The sequence below is a fragment of the Rhipicephalus microplus genome, chromosome 1 (genome assembly GCF_043290135.1).
Source record: "Rhipicephalus microplus isolate Deutch F79 chromosome 1, USDA_Rmic, whole genome shotgun sequence".
NCBI lineage: Eukaryota > Metazoa > Arthropoda > Arachnida > Ixodida > Ixodidae > Rhipicephalus > Rhipicephalus microplus.
The window spans coordinates 264,377,503-264,390,253 of NC_134700.1; the positions used below are offsets into that span (position 1 = coordinate 264,377,503).

The 12,751-nt window shown below is 45.7% G+C and overlaps 1 protein-coding gene across 9 annotated transcripts in view; it reads left to right on the forward strand.

Annotated features, from left to right (window-relative positions):
• LOC142815450 (uncharacterized) overlaps positions 1 to 12,751 on the forward strand; it is a 78,389-nt gene that overhangs the window by 57,577 nt on the left and 8,061 nt on the right. For 8 of the 9 annotated variants that reach the window (XM_075894142.1, XM_075894143.1, XM_075894144.1 and 5 more), the window contains 8 exons: positions 1,307 to 1,410; positions 1,489 to 1,656; positions 2,175 to 2,444; positions 4,107 to 4,241; positions 4,661 to 5,091; positions 8,578 to 8,626; positions 10,011 to 10,109; positions 11,996 to 12,408. In XM_075894142.1, coding sequence (XP_075750257.1) covers positions 1,307 to 1,410; positions 1,489 to 1,656; positions 2,175 to 2,444; positions 4,107 to 4,241; positions 4,661 to 5,091; positions 8,578 to 8,626; positions 10,011 to 10,109; positions 11,996 to 12,408 — 1,669 coding nt within the window. The remainder of the gene's footprint in view (positions 1 to 1,306; positions 1,411 to 1,488; positions 1,657 to 2,174; positions 2,445 to 4,106; positions 4,242 to 4,660; positions 5,092 to 8,577; positions 8,627 to 10,010; positions 10,110 to 11,995; positions 12,409 to 12,751) is intronic. The other variant, XM_075894140.1, reaches the window with a different exon arrangement.

Consider the following 12,751-nt stretch of genomic DNA (forward strand, 5'->3'; position numbering starts at 1 on the left):
GCGGAGCGTCGACACATTGTTCGTCGGAGTCAACCAAGGGCCCTGATGACTTCGTAGACTTTCTCCCACTACCTTTGCATTTCCTGCGACCAAATGCGTGCACGGTCCGATACTTTTTTGCGTTTCCAGGCATGGCGATACGATCAGAAGCTTCAGAGTGCTCTGCCGATTTCGAGGCGTCACAGCGGTAACCCTTTCAAAATGGCGTCGGGTCGCGTATGCAGGCGCAAGCCGCGAGCTTCCAGCCAACCGGAAAGCGCCATTTCAGTCACGTGCGCCGTTTAGCCAATGGCAGTGAGCGCGGCTCTTCGTTTTTGAGGCCCCGTTTTTCGAGCCGGGGAAACGCTCAATGTTGCTTACTGAATAAAAAAAAAACAGCTGAAAACGCGTTCTTTCAAACAAGACCAAAATGGCGTCGATCGAGCGCGTAGTTCCCGCGTATCGTAGAGGCGAAACCTGCGCTATTCGCCCTCAATTTAAAGGGCAGGACGCCCGTTTTCGGTTTTTTGAAGTTGAATAACGATAAAAGTTGATGGTATTCGGCTATGAAATTTTGTAAATAGGTGCGCAATGATGTCGGGAACGCGAAAAGAAGGTCCGCGAAAACTCGATTTTTTGGCTGATTTTCGGTCCCGAAGTGCCGCGTCCCCCCTTAAAGGTACTCAGTAATTTGCATTTGCTTGTGGTGCTTCAGTCGTGGCTCCATGAGCTTTATTTGCAGCTTGCCTAGAGCACCAGTGCAGCTTCCAAATTGTCATCTTCTGAAAAATGCTGCTGTTTCATTGTGTTGAATGTCTAGTAGGTCTGGTTCGATATTGCAATACATTGTAATCACACTGGGCCAACTTATGCTAGAAGCAACAAAAACCAGGTGCTCTCAGTTATGAGTGTACATTGTAGAATTTTTTAGTGTACATGGTAAATTTTATCAAATGAGGGTGGGTCAGGGGGCAAAGGAAAATAATACTGTGCATATTATATATACTGTTTATATCTTGTGTAAGTACACCTCAGCACAGAATCGTACTTCACATTTTGTAGTCTGACAGGCATGCTACCAGAAGCACATTAATTTTGGTTCTACCCTGTTTTTGGCAATTCTAAACAGATGTAGCTACTTGGCAAACATTGTGTGATGCTTTGACCATTCCATCTATTTACAATTTTTTATTTATGCCACAACTTCTTTGACTGTTGCACCTTTTCGAGCTCTTGCACGTGCACTTGCTTTTCTAAGCCTACTTGGGAGGATCACTCAGGGGGCGCAATCAGTCTAGCTGATCTATTGTGGTATTTTCCCCTCTAGAATCCCCCAACGTGCAAGTAGATGAGGCTGGCGAAAAAGTGCGCCCAAACCACAAACGCTGTGTCCTGATTCTTCGAGAAATACCAGAGAGCACTCCTGTCAAAGTAAGTGCACTTGGCTTGCCCATGCCGCAGAAGTGTCTGTGAGGAAGTCATTCATTGATCGCCATTGCCTCTTCACAGGACATTGAGGCGCTATTCAAGGCCAGTGACAAGTGCCCGCAGTTCATGAGCTGCGAATTTGCCCACAATAGTAGCTGGTATGTGACCTTTGAGTCGGATGAGGATGCACAGCAGGCGTACAGGTACCTGCGTGAAGAAGTGCGCTCTTTCCAAGGAAAGCCCATTATGGTAAGTCTGGTTTCCTGCCCTCTTACTTACTTATTTGCTCCCGATGCTAAGTCGGCAACTTTTTTTTCTAATTCGGCAATTATTAGGAGTCTTGAATGGCATTCATGCCTATAACTGCGAAAGCTGTTCTGAGATCTCGAAACAAGGGTGCTGTAATTGTCTGTTGCCACAGGTGTCCGCAATCGTTATCGTACAAAATAAGAACGAAAAAGCAAATAAGAACAAGTATTCAAACTGAAACGGGGTTTGAACTTGGGCCACCAGAGAGCTATACCAGTGCTTGAAACTGCTGTGGAAAAGGCACTGCATTAACATGCACAATATGGTGTGGTAGAAGAGTAAAAAAAATAAACCAGGCGTCACACAGTATAAATTCCGTAACCTCCTAGACTTCTCTGTATTGACCCTCAGCCCTGCACTGTGGTGGTCTTCTAATGGTAAAATGGATTTGTCTTGGGAATTTCAGAACTTAATTGGTTCATTGCTAGAGTGAAAGAGCAATTCTTTCTTTTTTTCAGGCTCGCATCAAAGCCAAGCCCATCTCGCGAGCCTCATTTCTGCCACCATACAAGAATGGTTTGCGGCACCAGCCTCCTCATCTCATGGCTGGAGGGGAGGGGTTGGGTAGTGCCCCTGCGGCAGCAACTGTTCAGGCTGCCACCAGTGGGCCTGCACCAGGGGGAGTCTCGGCACAGCCTCTTAGCAACAGCCAACCAGCTGCCGCCAGCACACCTGTGGCGCCTCAGCAGACCTCACAGGCATCCACTTTCTACCAGGGGCCACTGCAGGTGGGTTGGCGTCCTTGATTCTGTATACAGCAGAGGCCTCAAGCTCGCCTCCTCTAGTGGGTCACAGCCACGAAGTTTATTCGCCGACAAGGGCCTGGACAGTTAAAACGATGGTGGGGAGGAAGGAGAGTTTTGAACAAGTAATGTTCTATTGAAGGAGGCCTTTTCCAACAAATCTTGCATGGTTCATTTCTGAAGGGAGTAACGATGTGTTTCATTCAAGTCTGTTCTCTAGTATGACTTCAATCACGACTCTGAATATAATTGTTTTGTTATTATGTTTTAGCACAGGTTACCAACGAAAAAAAAAAATGGTTTGGGCCCTTTAAATTTGAAAGGGGGCTTTGCGGCAACACGCATTTCCCCTGAATAGGTGCTTTCACGCACGGCTTAGCACTCCTGCATTGCTGGGACACCACTTTTACAAGCAGATGAGGACTAATATACACCTATTCGTTCATTACTCGATAGTTTGAATTCAAATCGAAGTGAATTGGAATACTCAACTATTCGTTTGAATATTCGCACAAGCCTAGTTTTCAGTCATCTTGATACATGCAAAGATTGGCCGTTAAGATCTTTAAGTTCCGCGTGATTGCGGCGATGCCTTTGCGGATAATCATATTAAAAACTGAAGGCAAGGCGGCAACCACCGACAAACACACTGGTATAACTTATTGCCTACAACAAGCCTTGTCACATCCCCAGCTATCTGGTCAGGCGCATGGCGTAGCAGTGCTTTGAGTCTACTGCACGCTTTTAATAGGCGCTGCACATGCTGGGTCATCGCGTTCGTTGCCACCTCGTTTTGTGGGATAGTGTTCAAGCGCGCAGCGCTTTGCAGTAACGCCAGCAGCTCGCTGTCGGGGAGTTCAGCGTTCCAGGTCGCAGGCACCAAGAAACCTTCTAGTATTGAGGCTAACAAGTGCGCGGTAAAGCATGTGTAGCGCTGTTGTAACCATACTGAACGCATTTATTAGACACCAGCTCAAACGTGCCTCCGTCTGCAGCCAGGACTGCAAGAACATCACAGAGTGCACATCGCTTGCAGAAAGCTCGTCATCCCCGCATCTCTGCATGGTCTGAAGTGGAGGAGGCGTATTCTACAGCAAGCGGATCAGCAGTCACAGCATGTGCCGACTAGGCGAAGCGCTGCACGCAACTAGCCAGTAGACAGTATGGCTCTCCTGCAGCCGTATCGCGTATCGAAAAAACTGCGCCAGTTTTATTTTTGCTTAGAAGCAGACTGCGAAACGCATGTCGCCGACAGCTGGTTATATCAATTCTCGCTATGGTAGCTGCTTATTCCAGACACAACATGTAGTTTGGAAATACAGCATGGCGTCACCACCGCGTGCAATCGGACGGTTGTGTGAGAGTGACAGACAAAATCTTTTCTGCACTTTGAAAAAAAAGAAATCATTTTGTGGTAGACACTTGGATAATATTTGGCACAGTAATTATTCCTTTATTGGCAGCGATGGCCCACATCAGAAGATGCAAACTTAAAGCTGGTGCTTAATGCGCAGTACGTTTAGTGCGTAGCTATGCTGCCATCTCCGGCAGGTACGCATAAATGAGGTTTCACTGTAGTTTGTAAGGCATGGAAAATGTCTGTGAATGCACCTCAGGATGCTTAGAAAGAAGTAACGTTGTGTGCAGGTGAACTACGGTCCAGCTAGTGCGGGCAGCAACAGTGCTGGACCGGGTACTGCCCAGTTGTACCCGCCCTTCTACCCTCCAGCTATGCTGCAGACCTGGACACCCGCCACTCCCACGTGTTTTGACCTGGGAACGGTGAGTCTTTCCTCGTCACATGGCTGCATTAGATCCCTCAGTTTTGTCCCTCCTGCCTGCCATCCCTGTGCATGTTATCCCTGCTCTGTTATTTTGCCTTTGCAAGGGGCAGCAAGAAAAAAAACGCAGCTTTCTAGTTTCTTTAAGGCCTTTCACTGCCTGGTTGGCAGCCCTTCATTTTAGCATATGTTGCTTCTTACTGCACGATAATTTGATGCTTTAATGTTGCATGTGCTTAGGTGCGTGTGCAAATGCTATTGTTAGGCATTGTGGACTGCTCCATTAGCAGAAATATCAAACCACCGCAGTAATATAGAAGTGCTCTTTCAGTGTGTATGTGCATGTGCCACTGTTGTTTCATTGTGAGGGTGACGTGTTCTTTCAGAGACTCTAATATCCATTACTTTGCTGGCACACAGGTGTTCTCGATGAACGGCCTGGCACCCCAGGCAACCTACAAGCCGCTGAATGGGACGGGTGGCACAGGTCGTCACGGCTTTCCTGTTCTGTGGCAGGGGGGTGGTGGCCGTTCGTCTAAGTCCTACCTGCGGACTAGTGGGGCCTCCTACGATGGCGACTCGCGGGGCTTCTATGAGCGGCACAGTGGCAGCCTCCTAGGCCCTGGCTACCCCTCAACTTACCTAGCCGGTCCACCTGCCTTCCCGCTTTCCCGAGGCGGCGGTGGAGGACCCCCACCTGCATACATTCAGGAGTTCTTGCCCGCGTCTGGCGGCAGCTCCAAACGGGATTCCGGCAACTCTCTCTACTCCCTTTACTCTAGGGGAAGTCCAAAGGGAGACATGGGCAAGGACTCTGGAGGCGGCAGTGGCTCTTCACAAAAGTACCAAGAGTAAGTTGGTGCATAGAAATGAGCTGCAGTGAAATGATGCTGTGAAGGCAGCTCTCGTGCTCTCTGGTCTTCTGATAGCATCAATGTTTGCCCTAGCACCGTCATAGTCCACAACATGTATGCTCTCGGAGCAAGTCGCAGACATCGATGACCTGGGGGCCGAAGTCCACACACACCTCGTAGTTTCTTCGATGTCCGTGAAGCTATGCCGGAGCACAATTGTAGTTCACATCTTTCTGCTACGCAGTAGCTGCACGATTGAGTTTTCTGCCCCGTCCCTTTTTTTTTTTTTTTTTTTTTTTCCGTGTATGTTAAAAATTATCTTCTCATTTTCTGATCAAGCCCCAATTTCGATTTATGTGCACTGGTGTTTCCTATACGAAGTAGCCTATTGCACCAGTGCATCTTGTTTGGGATCAACTGTACAGTCGGTGAAAACTGGAACTATTGTGCGCAGCGGCCACTGCTTTGTCTTTCAGCGCCATGTTATGGAATGAAGTTACAAAACATCTCCTTAGATGTGTGCCTTGTGGGCATACGCTTTGCTCACCTTTTTTGAAACTTAAGAAAGTTGTGTGGCAAAGATACAGAGAAAAACTGCCACTCATGCACGATAGCCAGATTTGGCTGACTGTACCTCGAAGCTTTTATGTCGGCAATTTTTCAGCTTGTCAGGGGGAAAACATTGGGTATGAAATTTGAGTGAACAAAAAAAAAAAACAGTTTCGAGATTTACTGTCAGTGATGGGGCTCCGAGTAGTGACGTACTAAATTATTTTTTTCGAACAATGTCAACACGTTTCTATTCTATGTGTGGGGTTGTGTATTCGGTCATTTATTTATTTTTTCTCCAAATATTGTTTAGGCTTCGCCATGCGAGGCAGGACGCTACTTTTGACCGATTGCAGCTGTGCTGTTGTGTAGTAATGTCTTCCCACGCTCAACCAGCATCTATCGATGTTTCTGCTATGTAAAGCTCTGGGAGGGAGCCGAAGGGCAAATTTTTATAGATTTAGGCACCTTTGGTATCTGCGGTGAGGACGCCATTGCGCTCACTGCTCGTAAGTGGGTGCAACAGTGATAAACCACGGTAAAGCATCGTTGGTGTTCCATTCGGCCTCTGCCCGGAGCACCTGGTTTACTGCTGCTGGGACACAGCAACAATAAGTCGAGGCTCTCGTGTGAACCATACATTATGACGCAACACACTACAGGTAAATTGCAAATAAAGTTTGAATTCGGCTGGAAATTGCTCACTCTTCTTCCAACTAATTATGTTATATACCTGAACCAACTGTGTCGCATACTAAAAAGGCCTTAAAGGAGCCCTGGAACACTTTTTAGAAAATGCTGCCAGGTGCTAGTCGAGGCTGCCGTGACATTGTGAGCCAAACATACACACCCACTAACTTATGGTACATTTCTTATGCATGAAAAAAAAAAAAAATCTAATCGGGATGCTGCTCTTGAAAATAATTTGTTCCTTAATCAGTTTTTATGAAACTTGTGAGTTTGTTTATTTGTGTGCTGATTTCAAGTATGCTATTATTTTTTTTTGTATAATTATGTACAGTAAACTGCTGATTTTTTTGACCCTACAGGGAGCGAAAAACCGTCCGAAAATTTGGGCAGTCCGAAAAAATGAATCCAAGCAAAAAAACGCATTATTTTACTGATAATTTTCAATTCAAGGAAAAAAAAAACGAACCATTTCATTGATACTTCTCGGATCAAGAGGGTCAAGGTCGAAGTACCAGACTTCCGGAACTAGCCAAAGCATCAGTGGGATGGCTCTGAAAAGAGCCGTTAAAAAAATGCATGCAGCCGACAGCGGGTGCCATCAGGGCAGCCGGTGTTTGAGCTGCAGTGGCTTGAAAAACTTGTTGATTATTCTTTGAAGGGCGTTCTGCTTGCATGTGATCACATTCGCCCCAATCTGAGCAAGGGTCATGTCATCACTGTACACTGATGACAGCGTCATCAATGCTTGCATCGATTTGGCGGTCGTAGATGGCGCAGGCGTTGCTTCCTCTTTTTCGACATCGGAGTCGTCTGAATCCGCCATAACCTGACTATTTCGTCGTCAGTTAGCTGTGCGTAGAAATCGAGCGCGTTGTCAGCGTCGACGAACGTCAGCCTGCGATCGGCCACTCTTCACTAACTTAATAATGGCGGCTTTTTTTCTTCATCGTTAACCGACGGTACTGTTTTCCGCGCTTCGATGCCATCGGCGAGGACGACGAAGGCGGAGTGGGGGCCATCGCAGGCAAGCGAAATTCTCGCGATGTGAACAAAGGAGTTTGCTGACGAGCGTCGAAGCACCTAGGCTTAGCGTTGCAGAGCACACTTCACACAATCGCACAACCACGCACTAGGCTAGCCAAACACCATGTGGGCTACGTAAACAAAAAGGCGCGACGGCAGGCGACAGTGCGTTGGTTACTCCGGAGGTGGCGCTAGTAAACATTTAAGATAGCCAGCGTGGCCAGACCAAATCAATGTGTGATGGTTAGTTCTAGTGCGAAGGGGTGAAAGGCTTCGCGAAAGCGCTGCACGGGAAGCCAGAGTGGCACGCACAAGCGCTAAAGCGAAAGGAACTTTATTGGCGCCAAAAAATTTCCAGGTGGATAGTTTCGATTGTCAGCGAAGCACCCTTGCACGATAAACACGGCCAGTGTTAGGAATCTCGGAGGCCGTGTATGTTTCTCCACTAACGATCAACGAGTCCAAGCAACAGATGCCACCACAGTAGAGCGGCTCGCTCATTTATGCGATCGTAATCGCGTGTGAGGCAGTTGTGGTGGTTTCCACCGGAGGTCAGTTGTAGTTTCCGACCTTCCGTCGCGTCAAAAAGTCCGGAAAATTGGACTTAGGGGGGTTCAAGCGTCCGAAATTTTAGACTTCCTTATACATTGATTCTATGGGGCTCGTGGTGGTGCCGCGAAGATGTCGGAATTATCAGGCATGTCCGAAAATTCGGGGGTTCGAAATGTCGGCAGTGGACTGTATTTTCAAGAATGCCAAATATTCTATGTACCTTTTTGAGAGCAATTTTTTTTTATAAGCAGAGTTGCAGAGTGAATCAGAACTGTTGTGCAGTACAACAAAAATGGATGTTCTAAACTCATTTGAAGAAAAGTTGCGTTAGGTTCAACATTTGCGAGTGAGGTCCTAGCTTGAAATCGACACACCCACAAATGTTCAATATACCATAATTTTTTTTTTTTTTCAAACAAGTTCAGAACATTCATTTTTGTTATACTGCTGACAGTTCCAATTCATAATTATTGTTGTGATTTGTTGATTTATGCTGCTACTCTTCGTTAAGAAAATAACATGCTCCAAGATATACATATACACTCATGAACTTGCGTCAAAACTGATCAAGAAATTATTTTGCGTGCTATGTTCCACCTTAAGGGGGTGAGCAGATTTCTATGTCAACTTACTACTGCTTGTTCTTTTGCTCTCTTTTTCTCTCCTTAGCAGCCGAATGCGACGGAGGAAAAAAGAAGAAAATGGCTCCAACAAAGCAGTGAGTATTTTACCAGTTAAATTTTTCAATCCACTTTATGTGCATACAGCCTTAGATACGGTATTTACTCAGATATTGAACGCACTTTCTTTTTTCTCAAAAATTGGAGCAAAGTTCGGGGTGCCTTTGTTATGTGGAGCGCATTTTATGAAAACCTTCTAGGGCTGAGCGAAAAATCCGGTAATGCAAAAAAAAAAAAAAAAGTTAGGTCGCTTAGCCTTTTGTGATTGACATATGCGTACACTATTTAGAAACGGCTTCTTTGTTGCACTTCACTTATGTTCGTTGGTTGATATCAGACTAGAGGCTAGATTTTTAGGCACTAAAAAAGTGTGTTTTAGGCACCAAAGACAGGCAGGTAAAACACTGTTTTAGGCTCTCAAAATCATAATTATAGGCACAATAAATTTCTAGAAAAATTGAAATATCTCAAATTAACGACGTCGGTGAATTGTATCTACGGTGAGAAGCACAAAAAAAATGAGTTTCAATTCATCAATTTGGACTTGTTACGGAACATGGGGACAATGGAAAAAACCCGCCGAGTGTGTCCATGTAATTGCTATCACAATAATAAGTTTTTTTTACTGTAAAATAAGTGTTTTGGGTAGCTCTCCTTCAGTACCCCTCTTGCCAAATTTGCGCGTTTATTTTCCGTATTTTTGTACCAAACTTGCATATAACAAAATCCTCTTTATAACTAATTTTTCCGAGACTTCATCAATTTCGTTATATCCAGGCTTAACTGTATACCTTGCGTTCCTTCAAGTACGCATGGCAGATGAGCACGAAGAGCAGATTGCAATTGAAGTGAAAGTCAAGGGTGTTACCATGTTGCAGAATTAGTCACGATATTTTGTGGGCCTTGAGAGATTTCTTCCGGTTTTCCAGAAACCTGCGACATGATGGCAGCTAATGGCCCTTTGTGACAGCCATGGCGACAGCGAATCCTGTTGTCGGCATCTAATATCGCTTGCATGTTGGGTCGTAAAGTTTCGTATTTGCAGTAAGAGACTGTTGGCTGGCACGGGCAGTTTCGTGACCTTCGCTTGCTGTGTGCTTGTCGGCTGCGATGTTTCAACAGTCGCACCGTTCGTGAACCCCACTGTACACAAAGATAAAGGAGACTAGGGACATTCTGTGCAAAAACAATAAGGTGCCAAGTTGGCTGGCGGGGGTCGGCATAATAATAAAAAATGAAAGAGATCCAACGGGCTAGGCGGCGCCATGTGTCAGTTAGCAGGGCTGCAACGGAATGTAGAGGTTGTGTTTATTATGCAGAGGTAAAAAAAAAACAAATTTTGACGGCTGAAATTGGGGGTGTGTTTATTATGAGTGTGTTCATTACGCAAGTAAACCGGAATGTGCTGGTCTATTTTATCAGGACAGCAGCAATGCAGATTGCGGCAAATCAAGGGAAGAAGCTGAAGCTCCCAAGTTCGATCTGGAGGAAGCTGCTTTTCCACCTTTGCCAGGCTTCCTGGTAAGCTACAGTGACTGTGTTGATGCTGTATTCCATTGTAATTTTCTTCTCTTCCTTGTCTGGGCAGGCTTTATCATTTTTAAAAAATATATGGATGAGGTATACAATTGAATCTGGAACGTACAATTGGGGCTCATGCATATTTCAAGGTGACAAAGGCCCATTAGAGAACATTGAGTGCGGATGTTGTGAACAGATTTTTCACTCTGCTACCCAGAAGAACAGGTGCTCCCCCCCATGATGTCATGGAAGGCAATCGAGTGGGTACGCAAACTCCTGTGCACGTATCTGCACCCTGTTGCCAGATTGACTGATTGTCAATATCGCCCGTAATCGTAATATGAGTGTTAATTTCTGAGATAAATCTTGGAGGCCCTAATGTACTTTCACGATTAGATCACAAATGGTGCATGTGTGTGTTTGCGCATATGCACGTGAACGGGCAAGTGGGTGGGTGTGGATATGGTTGTGTGCATGAAGCATTGGCACGTGCTGGTGAACTTGAAGCCACTTTGTTCTGGTTATGCCTGCTTACTGCACTGAAGCAAGCTATGTCTTACAATTGGACATCCTACAAAATGTGGATTAGAATCGAAACGGAAAATGAGCGAACATGACAAATGTGCCATGCCTTGAACTGTTGACATCTAAATCTTCTGTTATATTTTTACAATGCTGCTGCTTTCCTTTGAGAACGAGGCAGTTAGATAGCAGAAAAATTTTTTATACAAACATTACACATAAAAATTTGATGCAACCACATTCAAGCATAGCATATATAGCAGGATATCACGATCAATATTGTAATATTGCCATTGATTCCCTATTTCACTGCAAACCCAGGGAAATTGTGGGCTTGCAAAGCGATGAGGTAATGCCACACAGGGATGTTGAAAATGCATGGAAGAGGAAATTCAGCCTATTTGGGACCAGTGCAAGAAAGAAAAATGGTCTATGGCATGTAGTGATATGTTCATTTTCCCATTATTTGAAAAGAGACGTGGGGATGGAAATGCGGGACCATGGGAATTCAAATTGATGAGGATTTCTGTGTGTATATTCTCACTTTCACTGAAGTGCTGTACAGGCAAACCCTGATGCACTTGCATCAACAAAACAGTGTTTCCCTGGAATCTTAATGCACCTTAGGTATCTGCAGTGAGGATGCCATTGCACTCATTGCTCGTAAATGGGTGCAACAGTGAAAACCACGGTCAAGCATCGTTGGTGTTCCATCCGGCCACTTCTGCCCGGAACACCTGGTTTACCGCTGCTGGGACATTGGAAAAACTGCACCGAATGTCGTTCGCAACTTAATTGATCATTTTGTCTAGTAGGGTTTGCTATGGTTTTACTGTAAAGGTTGGTGCACACCGGCTCAAAGCAGTCTCTTTGCGACCATTCGTGACTGCTTGGGACCAGTAGCAAATGGTCGCGTGACCGCTGCTAGTTGTCAGTGTGCATTAGCCTTAAATAGTTGCCAGTGTGCATTAGCCTTAAAATACCCTTGGAGGTTTCTAAAGTATCTGTGCATCTTAATTAGTAAGCATACTTAGGCATCTGAAGAAAGTTTGTTGTTGTAGAGCTCTTCATTATAAGACTGTGAAGCAATTCATCTCCCTCGCACAAAGAGCTCATGGTCATGGTAGAGCAGTATTACAAAACACTGCTAGGAAAAATTGGCAAAACAAGCTTGTTCAGCTGTCCCCAATACGTGTGTGCGCATTTGTGCAGCCTACGATTCCCAATGAAAATAGGCATCGCATCATTGGAACGCAGTTTAGTGCTCCATTGGAGTAGCATAGTTTCGGTGGTGAGCAAGTTGTTCTCGAATTCATCCAATGACACAAGATTCGTCAAGTTTTTTCGTTTGGATTAACTTTCAGGAGGAGGAATCGTTGGGCCAGGGAGCTGTGTTGGATGAAAGCTCTTTGGCTCTAACGACGCCCGCTGCAGTGACAGCCAACAGCAGGCTCTCGGACATAGTTCGTGGTGCTGCCCCTAGCCGCACACTAAGCAACAGTGCTGTTGTCAGCCCATGCTTACCAGCGGCCGCACCCGTTTCCACGTCGGCCACAATCGCAGCAGCCCCAGGAGCCTCGTCTTCGACCAAACCTCCCATGCGTGACTGTAAAACGCAAACAGCAGAGTCTGCCCTGAGTCCTGCAGTGGCTGCCAGCACTGCCAATTTGGCATCGACCCACGTCACCAAGGACAGTGCCACCCTGACCAATGGCAGCGACTTCCCAGCGACAATGCTAACTCCACCCGCATCTCCTGTGTCTCCAAACACAGCCATGTGAGTGTCTGAGGTTACGGACAGGTGATTGCTTGATTAGTGCAGCAGTGTGGGCTTTGCGCCCTTACGTCTCCTCGTGCTCGATTTTTCTCAACCTGGCAATCCTGAAGTGCCCTTTGGCAGAATATTCACACGTCAAGTCTGGATTTTGATCACAAATGTTCGACACGCCTTAACTGTTGTTCAGTTGGGTTTGGAACACCCAATCTTGTTTTGTTGCATACAGTTTTCATCCTAGGTAATTGTGATTTGCCGACTTTGTAATTATCTGTCCAGGAAAAAAATTTTGCCGCCACAAAGACTACTAAAATGTTTGACACTTTGAAAAATACACGTCTTACTG